The sequence below is a fragment of the Verticillium nonalfalfae genome (genome assembly GCF_003724135.2).
Source record: "Verticillium nonalfalfae strain VnAa140/NRRL 66861 chromosome Unknown scaffold_172, whole genome shotgun sequence".
In the NCBI taxonomy this organism is placed as follows: Eukaryota; Fungi; Ascomycota; class Sordariomycetes; order Glomerellales; family Plectosphaerellaceae; genus Verticillium; species Verticillium nonalfalfae.
In genome coordinates this window covers 30,890-52,351 of record NW_021167397.1, presented here as the reverse complement: position 1 = coordinate 52,351, position 21,462 = coordinate 30,890, and the positions used below count along the sequence as shown (strand labels likewise).

Below are 21,462 nucleotides of genomic sequence, written 5' to 3'. Positions count from 1 at the left end.
GAACCTGGGCTGGCGGAATCAGAATCCGCAGTCATAACCATTAGACCATTAGACCGAACCAGTTGTTGATGACATTCTGGCATCTAGGGATACAATATGTATCAAATAATCTTTTCACCCAAATCCCGTAGCTCATGAGGTCCTGCTTAAGTTTTACGAAAACTAAAACTGGGGTTTTCTCGTAGCTTTTAAAGTGTTGGACCATAATTGTCAAAATTTACCGCAACCTGACCGTGCTGTGCTCTCCTTGCGCAGGACGTCATAATTTGGCTCTGCGCGCAGGCTCGAGCTCCCACGACCCCTCCATAACTTCCAGCTCTAGAGCTCCACCGATCGCTCCAGCATCAACGGCAACTGGGAGCGCCGACTCAGGACGTGCCTCTCTTCGTACAGCAACACCGCCCTAACGAAGTACAAAGTTAGAGGCAGACTCTTTCTCATTTGCGCAAGGTCAAAAGAGCTGGCGATCCTGCGCCGTGGCTTGAAAGATGGTAAAGCCTGGCCGCCCTGAATTTCCCTACCACAGCCTTACTGACCATGGCACCTCCAGTCGAAACAATACCTGACGATGCACACGGTGGACAACGGTATGCGCAACCTGCCTCTTGACTTTTCGGATTGATTTGCTAATCGATCTCCTCTAGCCCACATCGCAGACATCTTCGGACTAGCAGCGACACCGAAAGCCCTGCTGTCTGCGAGCGGTTCCTCCACCATCAACGTCCATGACACGGTCGACCAGTCATTCCCCATCATACAGTCCATTAGTGGTGCGCATAAGCTTGGATGCCATCACATCTGCACCTCGCGCGACGGCAAGGTAGCGGCGAGTGCGGGCTTTGGTGGCGAGGTCAAGGTCTGGCTCGTCACGCCCGAGACGGGCGAATGGAACCTCAAGACGGAGATCGCGCAGGCAAGCAAGGCAGGCGAGGTTTGGGCCGTTGCCCTGAGCGAGAACGGAAGATTCCTTGCTGGCACGACGTATGACGGCCGCATCAACGTCTGGGATGTCTCCGGCGAGGAGACGAAGAGGGTCCAGGAGTACGAGACGGGAAGCGCGGGGTCAGGTAGCTTCGGCATGTGCGTTGACCTGAGCCGGGATGGAAAGTTCACAGCGAGCGGACACGAGAGTGGAGCTGTCTATGTCTTCAACAACGAGACTGGGCGGCTGCAACACTCCCTATCAGGTACGTCCGAGGTTGGGTGAGTGGTTTGAAGGAACACTGACATTTCCAGGCCTGGCGAAGCCGGTCAGATCAGTCGCCTTCTCACCTGGCAACTCCCGACTCGCAGCAGCTGGCGACGCTTCGGTTATTGCTCTTTACGACATGAACCACGGCGAGCATGTGGGCAATTTGACAGGTCACTCATCATGGATCACCTCGACGGATTGGAGCGACACGGGCGAGTACCTGCTGAGCGGAGCTATGGACGGCAAGGTAAAGGTCTGGTCCGTCGATCGCGGAGCCTGCGTTGCGACACATAGCGAGACGGACAAGGCACTTTGGTCGGTCAAGTGGCTGCCCAAGACACAAAAGAGCGAGATGTTTTGCACAGCGGGAGCGAACAGGAGTATCTCGTTCTACCGCGAGGCTACTGGTACGTAAGCCGAAGTAGGCATTCCGGCCCGAGAGAAGGCTACAAAAAAGTGGGAGCGACCACCAATGCATCATGAATCATAAGAAGCACTGCGAACACGTATTGAATAATTGCAGTGCGCTTGACTGATGGGGATCTTGCTCGATGCTCGAGACAGAGAAGCTCACGTGATCTCGCTCCCTCGACGCGTTGCCCCGCCAATTCTGGCCAATCGCCCACAGCCAGATTCGCATTTCGTCATTGGTCTTTGACATTCATTCCAGCCCTTGCGACTGCCTACCCTCCCGCTGAAACCGTCCTGACATCTTCGGTAACAAACATCGGTTTGCACAACCAAAACAACTGTTGATCGTCGCAAACACCATCAATCCTGAGGCGATCTCTTTTATTGAAGTCTCACGAGATCATTACTGCGAGCCAGAAGTATCAATATCATTACCCCGCCAAAATGCCGACAAATCGCAGATCAACTGGCGGCGCTCGCGCCCGCCCTGGGCCCAACAAAGGTCAATCGACCATCAGCTTTTCCAACAAGGTTTCCAAGCCTGTACCTCGGCAGGAACTGAAGAAAGCCGCTGTCACCAAGGGCGACCGCATTGTTCCACATGCCAAAAAGGAAGAGGAGGTTCCTGAGGCCGTCGAGATCGAGGTCGAACCTGAGGTAGAGCAGCCGGAGCCAAAGGTCGAGGTGCCACAGAAGACCGAGGTCCAGATCCGCGCCGAGAAGACGACCGATGCGCAGATCAACAAGTACTGGCGGAACATTGAGGCGGAGCGCATTGCCAAGAGGGTGCATGTGGAAGACTTGAGCACGGGGGAGAAGGTGCTGCGGTATTTCGACGTCAGCTCGCAGTACGGGGTACGTGTGCTTTCTATGCCGACTCGCTTTTCACTCCGCGGACATATGACTAACGTGACGTAGCCCTGTGTCGGAATCCAACGGATGAGGCGCTGGGAGAGGGCCAACAAGCTCGGCCTCAACCCTCCCATCGAGGTTCTTGCCGTGCTGCTCAAGGAGCAGAAGGAGGGCAGCCAATCTGAGCGCGCACATATGGATGCGATTCTCAACTCCACAGCAGTCGGGTCAACATGAGAATCTTGACCTCAGCATGATCTTTGCTCTTGTTTTGTACGGTATCCCTCGCGGGTTGGAACCCTTGACGGCTCGTCCATTGTTTCGCACGATACGACGGGCCAAACCTTTTCCACGAGGGTTGTGGGTGATGCACGAGGCGTTTTGGGATTTGAAAGGGGCGTTCGAGGGCGATGGAACCTATCTGGCTTCCTCTTCTAGTTTTGCACGACAGAGCACACTTCTTTTTCGTAGCCAATGAGTCATTGGACTCTGATGAAATATCATGAATTCTGCAACCACAAGTGCTTTCTGAAAAGCTTCTGATGCTCTACGCAACGAGTCTAATAGCACGCCCAGACCGTACAGATTGCCTCAGTACCAGATGCTCCTTGTTCTATGATGCAGGACCGTCTCCGTACCCGCAGCTTCCATCTCCTTCATGGTATCATACAAAAAGAAATCTATCAGAATGGCATTCACTTCCGTCTCTGGGAACTTTCTCAAGATTTCTCTCTTAAGCAGTTCCACACACCAGATACTGCAGGCTGCCGAATCGTTAGCATTACATGTTGATATTGTGCAGGCAAACGGAACTCGCCTCTGATCTGCAGCTCCCATCTCGACCCAGTCTCAATGAAGGACTTTTTGTTGATTGCTGTCGCCAGCGATGGGCTGTAGTACAAGCATCCCATTGAGTTCAGAATTTGCGGCACACGGTAGTCGGCGAACATGGTTAGCTTGTCAATATCCCTGAATGCTCCAAAGCCTTCGCCCTCGAAGCATGCCCACACATCTGCCACGAGAATTTGGGCCCTCTTCATGAGTCGCACAGGTTTTTTCCGGCCATCGTAGCGGTGCTCATCGCGGAAGCAGGCAAACTCACGCCCGAGAGTGTTGACGAGGCCAGCGGCGGACCCGTTGGCAGACTCAACGAGAGTGGCGACACTGCAGTCGTAGTTCTCATAGAGGACCTGGCCAGCTTCACGCAGACAGACGAGGCGCTCGGAGAGAAGAGGCATCTCCTCATCTGTGGCAGAGCGGAAGACTCGGCGCAGGGCGTCGAGGGTGCACTCGTCCTCGTTTTGCCAGTAATCAGACGTGGTGATGGGGATGCCCTCTTCTAGGGCGCGCTGGAGGGCGGCGACGAGACTCCAGTAGCCTGTCCATTTCCGTCCGCGGTACTCTATGGCGAACCGTTCGTCTTCGGGCAGCTCGGACCAGAAGGAGAAGTTGAGGAGGTCCATTGTGAAGATGAAGGCGAGTGTTGACTCATCCTTAGCCTTGGGGTGCAGCTCATGTTGGCTCCACGTTGCAGGAGAGTAAGACTTGTGTTGCATCTGGGCATGAATGGTCTCTGCGGCGGCCTTGGTGGCGCGCATGTCAATCGCGACGTCAATGGAGTCATCGTAGACCGCCTCAGCGTCGGCGAGGATCCCTGTTTCAGGATCTGGGTTGACGGTAAGCTTGCTCTGAAAATGTTGCCGCAGGAAATCCAGGAGCTCAGGGTCTGCTTCGTCGTCTGACATGGTTGATGTGGTGCCGTCGAGTCTTTGCTGTGTTGGCGATGCGATCCAGAGTATAGAAGGGCAAGTGGCTGATCCTGAAAACGAAACCCGCGATTCGGAAAGTTTTTGATAGAGGCGTTTTTTTAGGCGGACGAGGGACCACTCAGGGGTTGAAAGACACTGATCACCTTTGGGAAGGAGAGTGTCCAGGGGTGCATTGGCATAGAGTCACAGCATACAGCCTGCTTACAAGGAGACAAAAGAAACCACAAGAGAATGGACAGTTTGAATTCGAGTTACTCGACTGGAATCTGAACCCTCAAGCCCTTTTCGTGAAGCTGTTGCACGATGTTTCCCGTCGGCACATGACCAGTGAAGCCTGCTGCAGCCAGGGCGGTCTCCCTGGGTAGGTACCTACCTACGGAGTGAAGGAAGGAGGTACCTAATGCCAGGGCCCTTCCCCAAGGCCTGTCAGGGACGAACGACCAGTAGGAAGACCCCCACAGCCGGCAGCCAATGATATCATGATCGCAGCGATTGGCCCATCCGCCCACATCAGGCTAACAGCTCCAATCCCTGCACCGCGGTGGAATCCCGTCACCAAAACCTTGGAAGTCCGGTATTGGCTAGAACTTCGCCCTTTCAACTAGGCCGATCGCTCCTGCCCGCGGGCCGACAGAGAAGCTACCATCGGACCAACCTGAACCTCACCTGCTGCCTTGAAACCAGGCTACCAGCGGATCAGCGCAGGCAAGTCTATTCCTTTTCAACCCTGCAGCATCACCAAACAACTCGCATCAACCACCCGACCTTCTCTTCATCTTCATTGGATCAACTGTCCGTTCGATTGACGCGCCAGCATCTGAATGCGACTCACTACGTAGCCATCCGTGCCTCTAGTCCCGATCCTACCTTCTGCGCGTCACACAGACACAAACGACCATGAATTCCTCAACTACGCCTGTCTCGCCACCGGCTGTCGAGGAGAAGCCAGCGACGACAGACACAACACCGACACAGCCTCCTGCGCCGACTCCCAAAACCGAGCCCGTCCCTTCACCAGCCGTCACGGATCCTCCGACGGCGGCGACACCGGTAGACGATGTGACACCCGCGCCTGTCCCGGCACCGCTGCCTGCATCCGTGCCTGCTCCTGCGCCTGCTGCCGCCCCCGCTCCCGCGCTTGCTACCTCTCAAAGGCCTACGCCTGTACCAGCACAAACCGTACTTCAGCAGCGAGCCGTACCTGAACCCCGTGATAAGGACTACCAACAATCATTGGGCCCAGCCCTCTTTCACACCATTAGACAGGTAAGATGCGAAACACGGGCGTGACGCCCACCGTCTCTCTGCCTCCCGTTTGCGACGGCATCACAATCTCCCACTCTATCGTCAGGAACGCACTCGACAAGATGCTCTTTCCAGCTTCTTGCAACCAACGCTTGGTGCTAATTCCAACTTCACAGGCTCGTGTGCTGATGGTAGGAGCTGGTGGTATTGGCTGCGAACTTCTGAAGAACCTCGTCCTCAACGGCTTCGGCGAAATACACGTAGTTGATCTCGACACAATCGACTTGAGCAACCTCAACCGACAATTCCTCTTCCGACATGAGCATATCAAAAAGTCAAAGGCCATGGTAGCCGCCGAGGTGGCGCAAAAGTTCAACCCTAGGGTGAAGATCGTGCCTCATCACGCCAATATCAAAGATGCCGAATTCAACCTGAGATGGTTCCGCGGATTCACCTTGGTTCTCAATGCGCTCGACAACTTTGAAGCTCGGCGGCATGTGAACCGCATGTGCTTGGCCGCCAACGTGCCCTTGATCGAGAGTGGAACAACAGGCTTCAAGGGTCAGGTCCAGGTCATCAAGAAAGGCGTTACAGCATGCTACGACTGCACAGCAAAGCCTATCGCGAAGTCCTTCCCCGTCTGCACGATTCGGAGCACTCCCAGTCAGCCCATTCATTGCATCGTCTGGGGCAAGAGCTACCTTTTGAGCGAGATCTTTGGCCAGAGCGAGGACGAGTCTACCTACGACCATTCGGCCGACGCTGATAACAAGGAGGAGATCGAGGAGCTCAAGAAGGAGGCTGAAGCCCTGAGGTTGATTCGTGAATCTCTGGGCACAGAAGCCTTCCCTGAACTGCTTTTCAACAAGGTCTTCAATGCGGACATTGTGAGGCTGTTGTCCATGGAGGACATGTGGAAATCCCGCAGGAAGCCTGAGCCGCTTGATTACGCGACGTTGATGGGAAAGGCTGCGGAAGCTCTGGCCTCGAAGGCAGAGATTCTGCGCGACGACCAGCGGGTTTGGTCACTTGAGGAGAATCTTGCCGTGTTCAATGACAGCCTCGATCGTCTGAGCAAGCGTCTGCTCGAGCTCAAGGCCGCTCACCAGAACGCATCCGGACCAGAGCCTGTCATCACGTTTGACAAGGACGATGAGGACACTCTGGACTTTGTGGCGGCGGCGGCAAACATCCGATCGAGCATCTTCGGCATTGGTGGCAAGTCACGATTCGACATCAAGGAGATGGCTGGCAACATTATCCCTGCCATTGCGACAACGAACGCCATCGTCGCTGGCCTTTGCGTTTTGCAGTCGTTCAAGGTGCTGAAGGGCGACTATAACCACACAAAGGAAGTAAGTGACCATCATGAATGCCCAGCAAGGAGCCCAAGCTTATCTAGAAATAGCTCTTCCTGGCACCGAGCAATGACCGCCGCCTCATTGAGGGAACCTCGTTCCAACCACCAAATTCATTGTGCCCAGTGTGCAGCGTCTTCCAAGTCAGCGCTTTCGTTGACTTTACGAAGGCCACGCTGAAGGACCTGGTTGAAGACTTCGTCAAGGTGGAGCTGGGTTATGGTGACAAGGAATTTGCTGTGAGCAACGATATAGGGCCTCTATACGATCCTGAGGAGACAGAGAATCTCCCTAAGAAGCTCAGCGATCTGGGTGTCAAGGCCGATTCCTTCTTGACCGTTACTGATGAGGATGACGATGACACATTCGTCAACGTAGTCATTAACCTTGAGGAGACGTATGGCCACACCAACCACCTTCTGACTTCGTTGCTAACATTGAGTAGCACCAACTCGACACAAGACAAGCCTGTCAAGGGTCTTACTATTGATCAAGACCCGAAGATTCCTCGGAAACCCAAGACGGCAGCACCTGCTCCCGAGATTAGCGTCGTCAATGGGTCGAGCAACACCAATGGCAAACGGTCGCTAGAAGACAATTCGGAAGTGTCCAGCAGTAAACGCGCCCGATCAGATGACGGAGGTGATGTCCCAGGGGCAAAGAAGGCCAAGACATCCGCGGCAACTGATGATATCATCCTCATTCAAGATGATCCGACCGAAGACGCGACGATCCTTCTGGATGACGATTGAAACTAATCCACTTGATGAAAGAGCGAATTTCGGGAGTCCAATCAAACAGCACTTAGCCCTCCGTCCAGGTTAAGTATGCAGTTGTTGGCATATGGATTTTGGGCGAGAAAGGCGGCAGCATCAGCCACTTCTTCCGAAGTACCTAGGCGGCCGAGTGGGATCCGCTTCTCAAGTGGCTCTTTTGACATGTCTGGGGCGGTACATTGTACATCAGCACTAATCGTCGGTCTCACGTCGGTCTGCGGTAGTCACGGGCAGGGGTTCGGGGCGGCAGGGGGCGGACTCGGAGGGCCCGGGATCTTGGCTTACTGGCAATCATTTCGGTTTGGATGTAGCCGGGGACAATGGCGTTGGTTCGGATCTTGAAGGGGGCGAGTTCAGCAGCAAGGGCGTGGGTGAGTCCTTCAGAAAAAGGGGCGTCAGCGAAAGGATGTAGCTGCGTTGTGAGATAGACGGATGAGCGTATGAATTCAATCTTCAGCGTAACATACCCAAGAGACCGGCCTTGGATGCCGCGTAAACGCTTGTACCGGATGTGCCCTTATGGGCAAGAAGGCTGGCCACGTTGATGATACATGCTAGAATTTGTCTTAGCGAATGGTTCATCACGGCCGTTACTGCTCGAAATGTATTACCGTCTCGATCGGCCCTGCGGCGCTTCATCCGTCGCGCCATGTACCTCGACGTCAAGACGGCACCTAGCAGATTTGCGTCCATCAGCGCCTGCGCCTCCTCCATGGGCGTGTTCTGCAGAAGCTGCCACTGCGCCACGCCTGCCGCATTGACGAGCACGTCGATCTGGCCGGTCCTCGCCCAAACCGCATCCAGCACAGCGTGCTGCCGCTCGAGGCTGCCCTCGCCCCGCGAGAGGTCGAGGATGCTGTACTCGTGCCGTGGCGGATCGGCCGGCTGCGCCGACTGTTTCGCCGCCAAGACGGGCGAGAGGCGGGCCTGCGAAAAGGGCGATAGCGAGGCGAGGGTCTTGCGGAGGGCGGACTCGTTGCGGCCTGTCAGGGTTACGAGGGCGCCTTCTGCGGCGAAGCGGTGGGCTATCGCTGCGCCGATGGAGCCGGAGGCCCCCGTTATCAGGGCGTGGCGTCCAAGGAGGGGGAGGAGGGCCATGTTGATCTGAGAGGGAGCAAGCTTGTGATTGTTTTTTTTTAAAAAAAAGATTAAAATAAAATAAAAGATGAACGGTGAAGTTCGACCTGGGTTTGGTGGATGCCCGGTGATCTTCTGAAGGGAATTGAAAACTCAACCAGATATCCAGTAAACTAGACACGTATTGATCACGGTATCAAGTCATGGGCGTGCAGTGAGCGTTCTGCGATGCAAAGAATCTAAAGGGCACAGAAAGGAGCTGAATGAAGATATCTCGAAGCCAAGCAACGTGCAACGCGACGAGCGTCATCGTCCACATGCGGTTGGGCCATTCTGGACCCCTGCAACGTCAGTCTTTCTGGCTGGCCAATTGGAGTGCAGGAAAGTGCAAGGAGATTCAGGGGCAGGCATTGGGTGTGGCGCAACGCCTCGCCGCTTTAGCTCTACGTCTGGACCAGAGATAAACGAAGGTGTGAGTTCAGCCATGGTGGAGGGCTCAAAATTCCAAGGGTTGGTTTGATATCATCCAGTGTCTAGCCAGTGAACGAAGCTGCATGGCAGGCACTAGGATTCAGAGGCTGTTCATATGCAAGCAAATGAATGTGGCCTTCCAGGTGACATCGCAGAAGAGCCCGCTGCTTGCCAGACCGAGACTTTCCCTCCTTGGGAACGGAGCCAGGCCCTTCCACCCATCCCCGCGATCATCGCCTGCTCGCCTCCGCCCCGGCCTCCCGCCAACCCGGTACCCCAGAAGATGCCGCATACAAGCTCAGTATCGTTTGTGCCGGCGCACAGCTTTGGCACGATCGAACGATGATCCCCTTCAAGGGCGTTCGTCCGGAGAGGCCAGTTGAGCCAAAATGAAGGACCATAAATAGAGACCTGCCTGCTCCCCTCTGCCAAAGTTGCTTGGCCACCGAGCGCAGCCAAGCTGAGGGTGCTTGATCTTTGAGTCAGTATGCGTCCCTTCTTTGGTCTTCTCGCTGCGGCCGCCGGTCTGGCCTCGGCTGCCGAGCTCCAGCACATCACCGACTTTGGTCCCAACCCTACCAACGTCTCCTTCTACCTCTACGTCCCCGACGCCGTCCGCCCCAACGCGCCGCTGCTCGTCTACCCGCACTGGTGCTGGGGTTCGGCCCAGAACGCCTTTGACTGGAAGCCCTACCGACCGCTCGCCGACGAGCTTGGCTTCATCGTCATCTACCCCTCGTCGCCCAACGACGCAGACCACTGCTGGGATGTGTCCTCGCCACAGACGCTCTCGCACGACGCCGGCGGCGACTCGCTCGGCATCGTGAGCATGGTGCGGTGGACGCTCGCCCACCACGACGTCGACGCCGACCGCGTCTTTGTCACGGGCATCAGCTCGGGCGGCATGATGACCAACGTCCTCATCGGCGCGTACCCGGACGTCTTCGCCGCGGGCTCCGCCTTTGCCGGCGTGCCGTTTGGGTGCTACGCCGCCGACGGCTTCGCCGTCTGGTCCGACGACTGCGCCAAGGGCAAGATCCAGCACACGGGCGACGAGTGGGCGGCGCTCGTCCACGCCGCGTACCCGGCGTACGACGGCGTGCGGCCCAAGATGCAGGTGCTGCACGGCGCGGCCGACGACATCATCAACGCCACCAACTACCACGAGGCCGTCAAGCTCTGGACGACGGTGCTGCGGACGGGCAGCGAGCCGCGCGAGGTCGACGAGGACACGCCGCAGGCGGGGTGGACGAAGAGCGTCTACGGTCGGAGGGGGTTCTTCGAGGCCTTGCTCGCCGACGGGGTTGATCACAATATTCCCGATCAGGCGCAGGAGGTTGTCAGGTTCTTTGAGCTCGACTGTGTTGGCGACGACTGCTTTTCGCGAAAGGACCTCGTCGTGCCGGGCAACTGTGTGAAGAAGCAGAATAAGCTGTAGATGTCACATGGATGATCAGGTCGGTAAAGATGCTGGCAAAAACACAACATACATCTTCCTCAGTTTCCCATTTGCGATAATTATGATGATATGTAATTCGGTGGCCTGCTCGAACGAGGTTGGAGAGGGTGGATCGATCGAACACTGCTTCGAACAGAGGCAAGTGCATACTTCGTGGTAAGAAGCGTCGGGCAGCATTGGGGCATGACGATGTCTTCCAAGGTCGAGATTCTTCTTTGAATTGGTAATTGTAGCAGTACAATGCCACGCCAATTGGGCCTGTACTGAAGGAAGGTGAAGCTGCCGCAAGCAGGCCATCAATGGATATGGAGGCAAAATAAATGGTTCTGGGTACGCTCTAAAAGCAGCGGAAGCAGGCGGGCAGCCAGGGTCTCGAGATGGCGCCGCACACTAAACTTAGTGCGTGGGCGCTGCTCTTCAGCGCCTGTGCCTGTTCGTCAGTTCTTGGCCCTCCAGCCCAGCCCAGTACCTGCCAGGAACCGAGACGCAAACTCCACCATCCAAGCGCCCACCCGCCTGCTCGTCTGCTTCCTCGGCCAAAACCTACAGCTGGCACACAACCTCACGCACCACGCCCAGTCGCAATCAAGGTCACGACCGACCTCCTTTGGCGCAGACCCTCATCTTCCGAAGTGCAACGACCACCGATCGAGCGGATGCCCACATCTCTCAGCCCATGTGTTCCACACCCAACGGCGCGGCTGAGCGTCGCGAAGACGATGCCCCGCCCTCCACCACCAAACCCGTCGTTATCGACGCTGGCTTGAGGAGTCAAGACCACTGTATGTCCCACGCTCGTCGATGAGTTGTAGTTCTGGCCAGTCCGTCGCTCCATGATTGCAAGAACTGCGACGGTCCCCATGCACAGGGCTCGATCAACCCTCCTGAAGCATATTCTGCCCTTCCCCCCCCCCCTGGCGGCCCGCCAGTGTCGCGTGCCACAAGCCTCTGCCACAGCACCGCTGACCGCCCACGAACCCAACAGACAAAAAGGCTATGCCCCCATGGCGATACAACCTCCGACAGCGTATGCTTCCTCTGGTACGATGGGAAACGCCCTACCTCGCATGGTTTCAGGAGAGGGCCCGCACGCCTGCTCTCGACAGCTACTTCGCCATCACGGCCAACCTCGGCACCCACACCTTTTTCATGATCGGCCTGCCAATGCTGTTCTGGTATGGCTATGCCTCGTTCGGCAAGGGGTGAGTTCTGAAGCGCAACGGTCATACTATCTCTTCGCTGACATGCTGCAGTCTCGTCCATATCCTCGCTGAGGGCGTCTTCTTCACCGGTTTCATCAAGGACTTGTGCTCTCTGCCACGACCCCTCTCGCCGCCCCTCCACCGAATCACCATGTCCGGCTCAGCAGCGCTCGAGTACGGCTTTCCCTCCACGCATAGCACGAACGCCGTGTCGGTGGCTCTCTACGCCATTCTCGTTCTGCGCAGTCCGGAAACGGAGTATTCCGCGACCACCAAGCTCGTGCTCGAGGGTCTCTCCTACTTCTACGCCATCTCCATCGTTGTCGGCCGCCTGTACTGTGGCATGCACGGGTTCCTCGACGTCGTGGTCGGTTCTGTCATTGGCGCCCTGATTGCCCTGGCCGAGTTCTACTACGGCCCGCCTCTCGACGCCTACATGCACTCCAGTTCGTGGGTCGCTGTCCTCATCGCTGCCCTCGTCGTCATTGTCCTCGTGCGCATTCACCCGGAGCCAGTGGATGACTGCCCCTGCTTCGATGACAGCGTCGCTTTTGCAGGTGTCATGATTGGTCTCGAATATGCTACGTGGAACTACGGCCGGACCCCTTACGACCCTTTCGACACCAATGCCCACAACTTCCAGTCCATCAACTTGGGGCCTCTCGGCGTACCGGTGCTTGTCGCTCGTCTCTTCTTTGGCGTCTTCGTCATTTTCGCCTGGCGCGAGATGATGAAGCCCACCCTGCTACGCGCTCTGCCGCATCTCTTCCGCCTGATCGAGCGTGCTGGTTACTCTCTGCCCCGTCGCTTCTTCACCCCAGCCTCCGAGTACAAGTCTATCCCTGCAGGTTCGCGGATGGACAACCTCATCCCTTCTGTGCGCGAAATCGTCCGTGTCGGTGAGTCCATTCGCCATCCGGCTACGCGCGGACGATCTGTCTCCATCGGACCACAGAGCGCTGCCGACGCTTACGAGGCTCTAGCCTACCGCGAGCGTAGGCGTAGGGAGAGCATTGGAAGCAATGGCAGCACCAAGGGCAAAGAGGCACTGGCTGGTGTCCAGGAGAACAGTGACGACCGTGATGGCCGCGGCGCGGCATCCGGTGTCCATGGCGGGATTGGCGAATATGAGAAGCAGATGGGCTCTTTCGTCTCCAGCCCGATTGAAGAGTCGAGGGCCACGGACTTCCCCTCTCCCGAACAGGATGAAGCTGAGGAGAAGGAGATGTTCTCCCGCCTAACGAGGCCGAGAGTGCGGTATGACGTCGAGGTTGTGACAAAGCTCGTCGTGTATGCTGGTAAGTGCAGTGTTCCATCCTTAAAGATTGGTGTTTGTCGTGCCAGGCGCTGACGGCTGGCACAATAGGGATTGCCTGGCTCGGCGTGGGCATGATCCCCATCATGTTCGAGTTTGTCGGCTTGGGATCCAGTCACCTCCGCATCGCAGCATGATGACCATGTTTCCTTTGCCAAAAGAAAGCCGCCCGCTATGCTCAACAGCGTTGTCTGCTGGTGGTTGGCGCGCCATGTCGATAGAGATGATGATTTTTTTTGGGTTTCAGGGGGGTTTTGACATATCTCCTTGGGTGCATGGTACTAGTGGTTCTTTTCTTCCTTCTTCTGGCATGGTGTTTTGGGGTGACCTTTTCTCTTCCATCTTTGCCTTTTCCACATTTTGCTCACCGAGATACACTGCTCCATCATGAAAATTGGAGGTGGTTCACGTAGAGAGATGCAAAGCAGCAGGTTCCGGGGTTTGCTTTCCAAAGAGCAAGAAGTTGAGGTGACGAGGCCCTTGCTGAATGTTTCTTCGCGATACGCCTGTGAAGGTGGCGTGCCACAATGAGAGTGTATTCTGCATGGTGATGACTTCGTGCCTGGGAACGAGGCGCTCATTGGGTTGAGAGCTTGGGCACCTCGCAGTAAGTATGCTGTGGCACTTCCGGAGAATGAGGATCCAAAGCGGCCTCTTGAAAACAGTGTTCACCGCCCGAAGGCATTCTCCATCCTCGGCGCCTATGGTGGCCATGTCGTTGCTCTCGCACCTCGATCCCTTTTGAGAAAGCGAAGCTCCCTACAGAATCATCCTTATGGGGACATTCGAATGGTGCGAGCATCTACGTCTCTTATAGCCACATCCATCTATCATTATCAGAGATTGCCTCCAGGATAGGGCTCGGCCTCAATGCAACCCCATCGAGTGCTGCAAACGGCGCGAGGCATATCGACAGCACTGCGGCCTGAGGTGGGCTTACGCATACCCCGACGTCCCCCGACGACGCGCGTGCCCCCCGTCTGTTTCTGCTGATGAGAACCCGGAGCGCCCCTGGCGTACGGCACGTCCCGCGTGACAGCCCTTGTCCACATCTCTTCGGGTCATTCAGAGATCGGCTTACCCCTGACGATGCACGATTATCTGATGGAGGGCGCAAGGCTTATTGGGCCACGTAGAAGTGATCCTGTGCCTTGCATCTGAATCTCGAGTCTTGTCTCGGGAAGCAAACGGTAGGGTACACGATGTTGATGTGTGGTAGGGCGATCGGTCAAATTACATCAACGCAGGTGCCTGCCTCCATGAGCTCGTCGGAGCATCGAATCCACCAGACCCGCGAACAATGCTTCGCTTACCCCTCGACATATCACTTGTCTTAAATCTTCATCGTTCTCAGGTGTATATATCCAACGTGACAGTCAAAATAGACACATAGAAACATGGGGCACCTAGAAACCTGTACCCTGGAGCAGCAAACTCAAGACATTGGATAAATCCTCGATGATGAGAATTGTCATGAGGAATCGAGTATACATGCTTGAAGCTATTCCCATATCGCAGTGTTACAATGCAAGGGCTACCGAGTGAGGTTTTTGCTCAGCATCCCGTGACCCAGGCAGACGTCATTTGAGGGGTGAGCGGCCAATTCTCGCCTGAGGCCACAATTCTCCGGCCGTGATAGGACTAGCGTATAGGTTAGTGCATCGACTGATCGAGGCTTGCAGGCTGTCTGAGGGTACATCGCAGGGGTTGAACTTGCTTTCTCTGTGAGTTTTTTGAGTCGCTCCTGCCAGTTTGATCGATGCACCTGAAGGTCTGGTTGTACAAAGTGGTATCGCTGGCATCCTCTGCAGTGTCATCCTGGCGTAAGACACAGTGAACCAGACTTCTGTCAATGCTGCAGTTCACGCTGTGTTAATGAGCCGCACTGAGTTCCATGCATATCCATTAATTCAAGCCCCCTGGATCAAAAGAAGCCGTCAGGCCAGATCCCCTAGGCATCAGACCACCCAGGGAGCGCGTGGCCTCCTGTAGTGGATCAAGTTACTCCTTTCCCCCCTACAGCCTCCCCGCAGAGGTACGTTCTCCGTCCTGCTGTCGAATGCGCCCAATGAAAGCCGCCACTGGTCCCCACTCTGTCCCGAAGACCTCGAACCTCCGATTTTAGCGTTTTGCACTGCTGCCAGCCTAGATCGCCTCCCACTGTCCTGCACCTACAGTTGCTGGTTGCCTTCCTTCACCACACGATTCACACGACAGCCTGCCCGCCGCGCAGTGCACCAGCAGCCGGCCAGCGAAATTCAGCAACTGCGCAAAAGGAAGAATACTACGGAAGCGGCCTCGACATTCAACAAATCGCATGTAGTCCACCGGATCATGTCGACTGAGGCCCCCAGTGCCCTGGCGTCAGCGCCCACCCAGGTCTCTCTTGCGCCAGAGGCAGCGCAGACCCAGACCGGTTGCACCAACGACGTCGGCAACACAGACGGCCACCCCCAGGACCGCGTTGCGAATGCTGAACACGATGCTCCCCCCGACCACATAGAATGCGCAAAGCCCACCTTCCTTCACTCGCCGCCTGATAGCAACAATGCGGCCAAGTCCGACGGCTCGGATTCCGAGCTCAGCGAACTTGACGATGACGCCGTGAACCCCGCCGACGAGCCGCCCAAGGAGGACGATATTGGCGAAGTCGAACCCGACCACTACTCGGGCACCGTCCCTGTGTTCCGGCCGACCATGCATCAGTTTAAGGACTTCAAGCGATTTGTCCGTCTTCTACCACCCGTGCCTGCCCTGTGAGCTTCGCAGCTGACCACATTACCTGTAGATGGAGAAGATAGACCGTTATGGAATGCAGTCCGGCATCGTCAAGATTATTCCGCCCGAGGAGTGGAAAAACTCTCTGCCCGAACTCGATGACCTCGTCAAGCAGGTCCGTGTGCGAGAACCGATCAAGCAAGATATCATGGGCTCCGGCGGCACCTTCCGACAGGTCAATATTCTCCACCAGCGATCCTACAACGTACCTCAGTGGCGCAAGCTGTGCGAGCAGAGCGAACACCAGCCGCCCGCCCGCAGGGGCGAGCGCCGCGCCAATGCAGACAAGCCGAGGCCTGCGACTCGAACCCGAGCTGCTGCATCGTCCGCGCCGAAACCTAGGGCAGCCCCTGCGAAGAAGCGCGGCGGCAAGCGCGGCGCCAAGAACAGCAGCAAACAGAAGAAGGATGCCGACGATGCCGAGACGGAAGATCGACCTATGACGCCCGTCTCCCCAAGAGGAGATGCTGAAGAGGGCACAATCAAGACGGAGGCTGTAGTAGACTCGGTCGAGACTGGGGATGCCGAGGAGGAGGAAGAAGAAGCCACTCCTACCGTCGGCAGGATGGGCCGTATGGGTGGCGCGAGGCCCTCCAAGGGCGCCACGCAGTCCGTCTCGGCGCGCCGGAAGTATAGCAAACGAGAGGGTTCTGCCAAGATTGACGAGGAAGCCTTCAAGGATTTCGACTACCGCATGGACGTGTCCGACTACACGCCAGAGAGATGCGAGGAGCTGGAGAGGGCATACTGGAAGACTCTGACCTACGCGCCCCCTCTATACGGTGCTGATCTGATGGGTACGCTATTCGACGAATCCACCGACACCTGGAACCTCAACAAACTCCCCAACCTGCTCGACGTCCTGGGCAGCAAGGTCCCGGGAGTTAACACAGCGTATCTCTATCTCGGCATGTGGAAGGCCACTTTTGCCTGGCATCTCGAGGATGTCGACCTATACAGCATCAACTATTTGCACTTTGGCGCGCCGAAGCAGTGGTACAGCATCTCGCAGGCCGACGCCAAGCGATTTGAGGCAGCCATGAAGAACATTTGGCCGACGGACGCCAAGGCCTGCGATCAGTTCCTCCGCCATAAGGGCTACCTCATCTCACCACAGCAGCTGAAGCAGAACTACAACATTACCGTCAACAAGTGCGTCTCCTATCCTGGAGAGTTCGTCGTCACATATCCATACGGCTACCATTCGGGCTACAACCTCGGCTACAACTGCGCGGAGGCTGTCAACTTTGCTCTTGACTCCTGGCTTCCCATGGGCAAGATCGCCAAGCGGTGCCAGTGTCCCCAGGCGCAAGACAGTGTGTGGATCGACGTATACGACATTGAACGCAAGCTGCGAGGCGAGGAGCTGGAGTACGAAGAGTACACTGATGATGATGGCGATGAAGAAGAGGATGAGGACATGGAGGAGCCTGAATCCACCAATGCACCAGGATCTCGCGCTGTCAAGATCAAGGCTCCGTCCCGCAAGCGCAAGCGTGACGCGAAGGACAAGGATGAGAAGAAGGTGAAGAAAATCAGGCTCCGAATTAAGGCACGCGCCGAGCCGCCTTGCTGTCTTTGTCCCAACGACATTGCCTCCGCCGAGCTCATTCCTACCAACGACGGACGCAAGGCGCACCGCATGTGCGCCCACTATCTTCCCGAGACCTACATCGAAACCATTGACGACAAAGAGGTTGTCTGCAATGTCGCTAATGTCGCCAAGGACAGACTTGATCTCAAGTGCCTCTTCTGTCGATCCAAGCGCGGAGCCTGCTTCCAGTGTTCTCAAAAGAAGTGCGCGCGCGCGTACCATGCTACTTGCGCTGCCGCAGCCGGTGTGTTTGTGGAGGAGGCCGAAGTCTCCGTCTGGGGTGAAGACGGCACAGAATACAAGGAGCAAGCCTTCGAGTTCAGCTGTCGTTTCCATCGCACCAAGAGAGACAAGAAGGTGGACGGCGACTCCTTGGATGACGACGAGCGCATCCTCAATGCAGCCAAGGCTGTCAAGGAAGGCGAAATTTGCCAGCTGCAGTACTTCAAGGGGGAGATTTTCGCTGGCGTGGTTGTCGAAAATCGCAAAGATGAGCGTATGCTGTTGGTGGATATTCTTCCCAATGGTGCCCGCGTCGAGGTTGAGTGGAAGTGGCTCCTTGTGGCTGATCCCTCCGACTACCATCTTCCAAAGGCCTCTGCCAAAGCTATCCCGATGCCCACTTCGCAAAAGGCCAAGCAAGAGCTCAACGCCAAACGCGCCGTTGACGAGGTGCCAAGGAAAGATGATACCTTTGTGGACGGCGGCTTCACCTGGGCTGAATTTCACACTTGCGAGCCTTTTCACAACAAGGATCAGGTTAAAGCTGACCTCAACAAAGATATGCAGCTGTGGTACTACCTTGGCAAGACGTCGACCGAGGCCAAGGCGCAGTATACGGAGAGCCCTACGCTGCAGCGACACAACCCGCGCAGCAACTACCTTGACACACTGCCAAAGCCCGCGAAGCCTCCCAAGCCTGTATCGGTCACGCAGCGTCGGCCGTCGCAAGTGCCTCAACGACCTTCAATTCCTGGTCCCCCCCGCCCGTCGCCGCTTTCGACTTCCTCGGTGCCGGTACCCGTGCAGGGCTCGGCGCAAGGTCCGGCGCAAGGCCCGATGTCAATGCCCTCTCTGCCTAATGCAGTCGCCGTTGAGAAGCCATACGTGTACAAGCCGCGCAAGCCCATCGACGGTGTTTGGTTCAAGACGCAACAGTTCACAACTCAACAGTTTGCTCCTAAAATGAGTAACTCGCCGTCTCCTGCGCCCAACGGCCACCAGTCGGGCTATGGCTTTGACTCTCGGTTCGCTGGCCAACAGCACGCTCAGACAAGCCAGTATTCACAGCATCGCTTCATTCCCTCTTATGCTCCTGCCTATAACCCGCAGACCGCCGCCTATGGTGCGCAACGAAATGCACCACCGAACTATGGACAACCGCAGCAGCAGCAGCAGCAGCAACGAACCTGGTCGACGCCTTCTTCAATGAACCAGCCATCACCGTATCAATCTGGCCAACACACTAGCCAGCAACGCAGTCAGGAGGGCAAACAGGGCACATCATACACAGACAGCAACCGAACGCTCCAGGTGCACCAGTATCAGCCCGTGATTCAGCAGTCAAGCACTCCGTCACAGCCAGCGCATGTCTCTCCGGCGCAATATGCAGCCACGCAACAAATTGCGATCAACTCGCAGGAACAATCGCAACAAAAAAGTCAGCCTTTTAACCAAGCCCAGCAGCAGGTGCAGGTACAGCATCTGCAGCAGTCGGGAGCCAGCTTCACAGCTGGCCAGGCTCAAACGTGAGTTCACCCTTCCAGATACCCCCTTTTCCTAGTCCACTCCAACAGAGCCAGTCATACTGCAGAAGGTATTCGTGTTCTAGCAGCTCACAAACTTGCCAGGGAACCCGGTCGATACCACACTCCGTACAATCCAACTCAGGACAGTGGTCTTGCCACAGTGCAACAGCCGAGCCGGCCACCTTCCAATCCATCTGATCACAACGGCCGTTCCAACACCACTGTGCCTGCCGTAGCGACGAACAACAACCCATTTTCTTCACCCAACAATCCAGCTCTTCGTGCCCAATCGCAAAACGTTCAGTATCCCGTCTCTTCTGGTCCAGCAGCAGGGCCCTCTCAGGCGTACGCCCCGCACGGAGCTGCCCAGTCTCATCCTCAACCATCTATTCTTCAACATTACCACCAGCAATACCTCGCATTAGGACCCTCGCAACTTGGAGAAAATGCGCAGCAGAGTCATCTGAACAGGCCTGGCGTCGTTGGTCACAACAGTGCGAGCAAAGCTGTCCAACCACAGACACAATTCTTGCACGCGCATGCATCAAGCACTGGCTTACCCTCGAACCAGACAAACCAAATTACCACAAGCGCTGCAGCCCCCTTGGCAAACCCTCCCTCGACGGGCACACACTCAGCGACGCCTCGGCCGGAGCTGAGCTCAACGTCAGCTCCGGTGGGGGTGCCGCCTCACGTAACCGGCTTCGCTTCGTCGACGACACCGGCGCCGATGCCAAGCCCGGCCGCTGTATATAACGGCACCGGAGCTTCCTCTGAAATTACGCAATACAGTCAACAGGCTGCCTTGAATCCCACTCCCCAGCCTTCCTCCAATCAAGAATCTGCATCTGAGATGAAGCCTTCGAAGCCACAAGCACCGAAGGTGCAGTATAAGGTAGTCAATTCTTCGACCCCTGGCTCCCATGTTCTGTCTCTTTCGTGACTAACCACCGATCAGATTCCCGAGAAGGTGACTCCTGTGCCGCTGCCAGCCATGTATCGAGCCGCGCGCGGCAAGACGGCTCCGGCACCAACACCGGCACCAGGACCGACAAAGGCAGCGCCCCAGGCCCAGCCTCAGACACCAGAGGTCGCCAGGACACCTACAAGTGCATTGCCTTCTCCTACGCCCAGTGGTGCTGTGGGTTCCATCAACTCTGCACAATCGCCAAATGCACAGAGCAAGACGGCTCGAATTTCGGAGACGCCTGTACCTCTTCCTCATCAGAAAGCAGCCACCTCGACACCACGAACGAAAGCCAGCGGAGCAATGTTCGGCCACGCTTCTACCACTTCACCCACCAAGGTCATGGTTTCGACTCCCGAATCGACCCCCGCGCAGCCTTTGGTACCATCGCAAACTAGCACGAGCACCGATTCGGTATCTGTTGCGGCTCAACAAGCCTCGGTAGCCCATACACAGGATGCTGCTCCGTCCGGGCCACCCTCTCAACCGTCGCAGGTATCCAACAGAGCTGCCGTCGAGACTCCGGTGCCTTTGCCGAGACTTCCTGGCAAGGTGACGCCGGTGCCGCTGCCTCCCCAGGCTTTGCAGGTTCTCTCAGCCGGCCATCCTGTGTCGAAGCCCTCGGGACACACAGGCGAGGCAATCTCGGAAACGCCGATACTGCCGCCGATCAGGGCGCCCATGGCAACAACGCAAACCTCGCCAGAGGTTGACGATATGGACAGGGTGGGTTTTCCGGAGGTGCCCCACGATTCGATGGCGTTGGTGGAGCAGATGATGCAAAACCTTCGACGTGCGAGCATCAGACATACTCACACGAACTAGGGACTGGGGGTGCACTTAGCAGGCGTGCCGATGTAGGCTGGACGAAAGTCGAAATCCATGGAGTTGGAGGCTTTGGCTGGGCCGTCGGCAAGCAGAGTGACGGTACGATATGAGGCATGCGCGTGCGCGATGAGAACGAAGGAACGAAGTCACGGATCAGGGTTTCCATTTTCTTTTTCTTTCAGTCGTCTGGCGTTCAGGGTCTGCGGTTGCTTGGTGGATCACCAGCACGAGGGCGGCACCATCATGGAATGGGTTTTGCTTCCATCTCACTTGCTGCATTTGGGGTTCACATGATGAAGGAAGGGAAACGAGCGATTCGGCCCAGGGCGCGCAAACGGGACGAGGGCCACGAGTCGAACGACGGCATTGGTTGGGCTGCCGGTGCACCAAGCTGTACATTTTTACGCTGTCTTGCTAGGT

General features: G+C 56.5%; 9 protein-coding genes across 9 annotated transcripts; 7 read left to right on the top strand and 2 right to left on the bottom strand.

Annotated features, from left to right (window-relative positions):
- Window positions 1-488: 488 nt before the first annotated feature.
- On the top strand, window positions 489-1,607 carry SKI8 (superkiller; the record flags this gene model as incomplete). The annotated part of the gene is made up of 4 exons (XM_028637033.1): window positions 489-491; window positions 551-587; window positions 645-1,187; window positions 1,237-1,607. 4 exons carry the CDS (start codon window positions 489-491, stop codon window positions 1,605-1,607), a joined length of 954 nt encoding a protein of 317 aa, XP_028491013.1.
- Window positions 1,608-2,047: 440 nt separating this feature from the next.
- On the top strand, window positions 2,048-2,692 carry D7B24_002835 (uncharacterized protein; the record flags this gene model as incomplete). Its single annotated transcript, XM_028637032.1, has 2 exons — window positions 2,048-2,458; window positions 2,522-2,692. 2 exons carry the CDS (start codon window positions 2,048-2,050, stop codon window positions 2,690-2,692), a joined length of 582 nt encoding a protein of 193 aa, XP_028491012.1.
- Window positions 2,693-3,188: 496 nt separating this feature from the next.
- On the bottom strand, window positions 3,189-4,200 carry D7B24_002834 (uncharacterized protein; the record flags this gene model as incomplete). The annotated part of the gene is made up of 2 exons (XM_028637031.1): window positions 3,189-3,219; window positions 3,269-4,200. 2 exons carry the CDS (start codon window positions 4,198-4,200, stop codon window positions 3,189-3,191), a joined length of 963 nt encoding a protein of 320 aa, XP_028491011.1.
- A 921-nt stretch (window positions 4,201-5,121) lies between these two features.
- UBA2 (E1 ubiquitin-activating protein uba2) lies at window positions 5,122-7,579 on the top strand (the record flags this gene model as incomplete). The annotated part of the gene is made up of 3 exons (XM_028637030.1): window positions 5,122-5,229; window positions 5,646-6,824; window positions 6,878-7,579. The coding sequence occupies 3 exons, from the start codon at window positions 5,122-5,124 to the stop codon at window positions 7,577-7,579; spliced, it is 1,989 nt and encodes a 662-aa protein (XP_028491010.1).
- A 229-nt stretch (window positions 7,580-7,808) lies between these two features.
- Window positions 7,809-8,701, bottom strand: D7B24_002832 (uncharacterized protein; the record flags this gene model as incomplete). Its single annotated transcript, XM_028637029.1, has 2 exons — window positions 7,809-7,981; window positions 8,071-8,701. 2 exons carry the CDS (start codon window positions 8,699-8,701, stop codon window positions 7,809-7,811), a joined length of 804 nt encoding a protein of 267 aa, XP_028491009.1.
- A 937-nt stretch (window positions 8,702-9,638) lies between these two features.
- Window positions 9,639-10,589, top strand: D7B24_002831 (uncharacterized protein; the record flags this gene model as incomplete). The annotated part of the gene is made up of 1 exon (XM_028637028.1): window positions 9,639-10,589. The coding sequence occupies one exon, from the start codon at window positions 9,639-9,641 to the stop codon at window positions 10,587-10,589; it is 951 nt and encodes a 316-aa protein (XP_028491008.1).
- A 398-nt stretch (window positions 10,590-10,987) lies between these two features.
- Window positions 10,988-13,264, top strand: SGPP2 (Sphingosine-1-phosphate phosphatase 2; the record flags this gene model as incomplete). The annotated part of the gene is made up of 5 exons (XM_028637027.1): window positions 10,988-11,046; window positions 11,190-11,392; window positions 11,596-11,812; window positions 11,864-13,110; window positions 13,179-13,264. 5 exons carry the CDS (start codon window positions 10,988-10,990, stop codon window positions 13,262-13,264), a joined length of 1,812 nt encoding a protein of 603 aa, XP_028491007.1.
- Window positions 13,265-15,461: 2,197 nt separating this feature from the next.
- D7B24_002829 (uncharacterized protein) lies at window positions 15,462-15,887 on the top strand (the record flags this gene model as incomplete). Its single annotated transcript, XM_028637026.1, has 1 exon — window positions 15,462-15,887. One exon carries the CDS (start codon window positions 15,462-15,464, stop codon window positions 15,885-15,887), a length of 426 nt encoding a protein of 141 aa, XP_028491006.1.
- A 28-nt stretch (window positions 15,888-15,915) lies between these two features.
- D7B24_002828 (uncharacterized protein) lies at window positions 15,916-21,039 on the top strand (the record flags this gene model as incomplete). The annotated part of the gene is made up of 3 exons (XM_028637025.1): window positions 15,916-19,247; window positions 19,350-20,142; window positions 20,206-21,039. The coding sequence occupies 3 exons, from the start codon at window positions 15,916-15,918 to the stop codon at window positions 21,037-21,039; spliced, it is 4,959 nt and encodes a 1,652-aa protein (XP_028491005.1).
- Window positions 21,040-21,462: the final 423 nt, after the last annotated feature.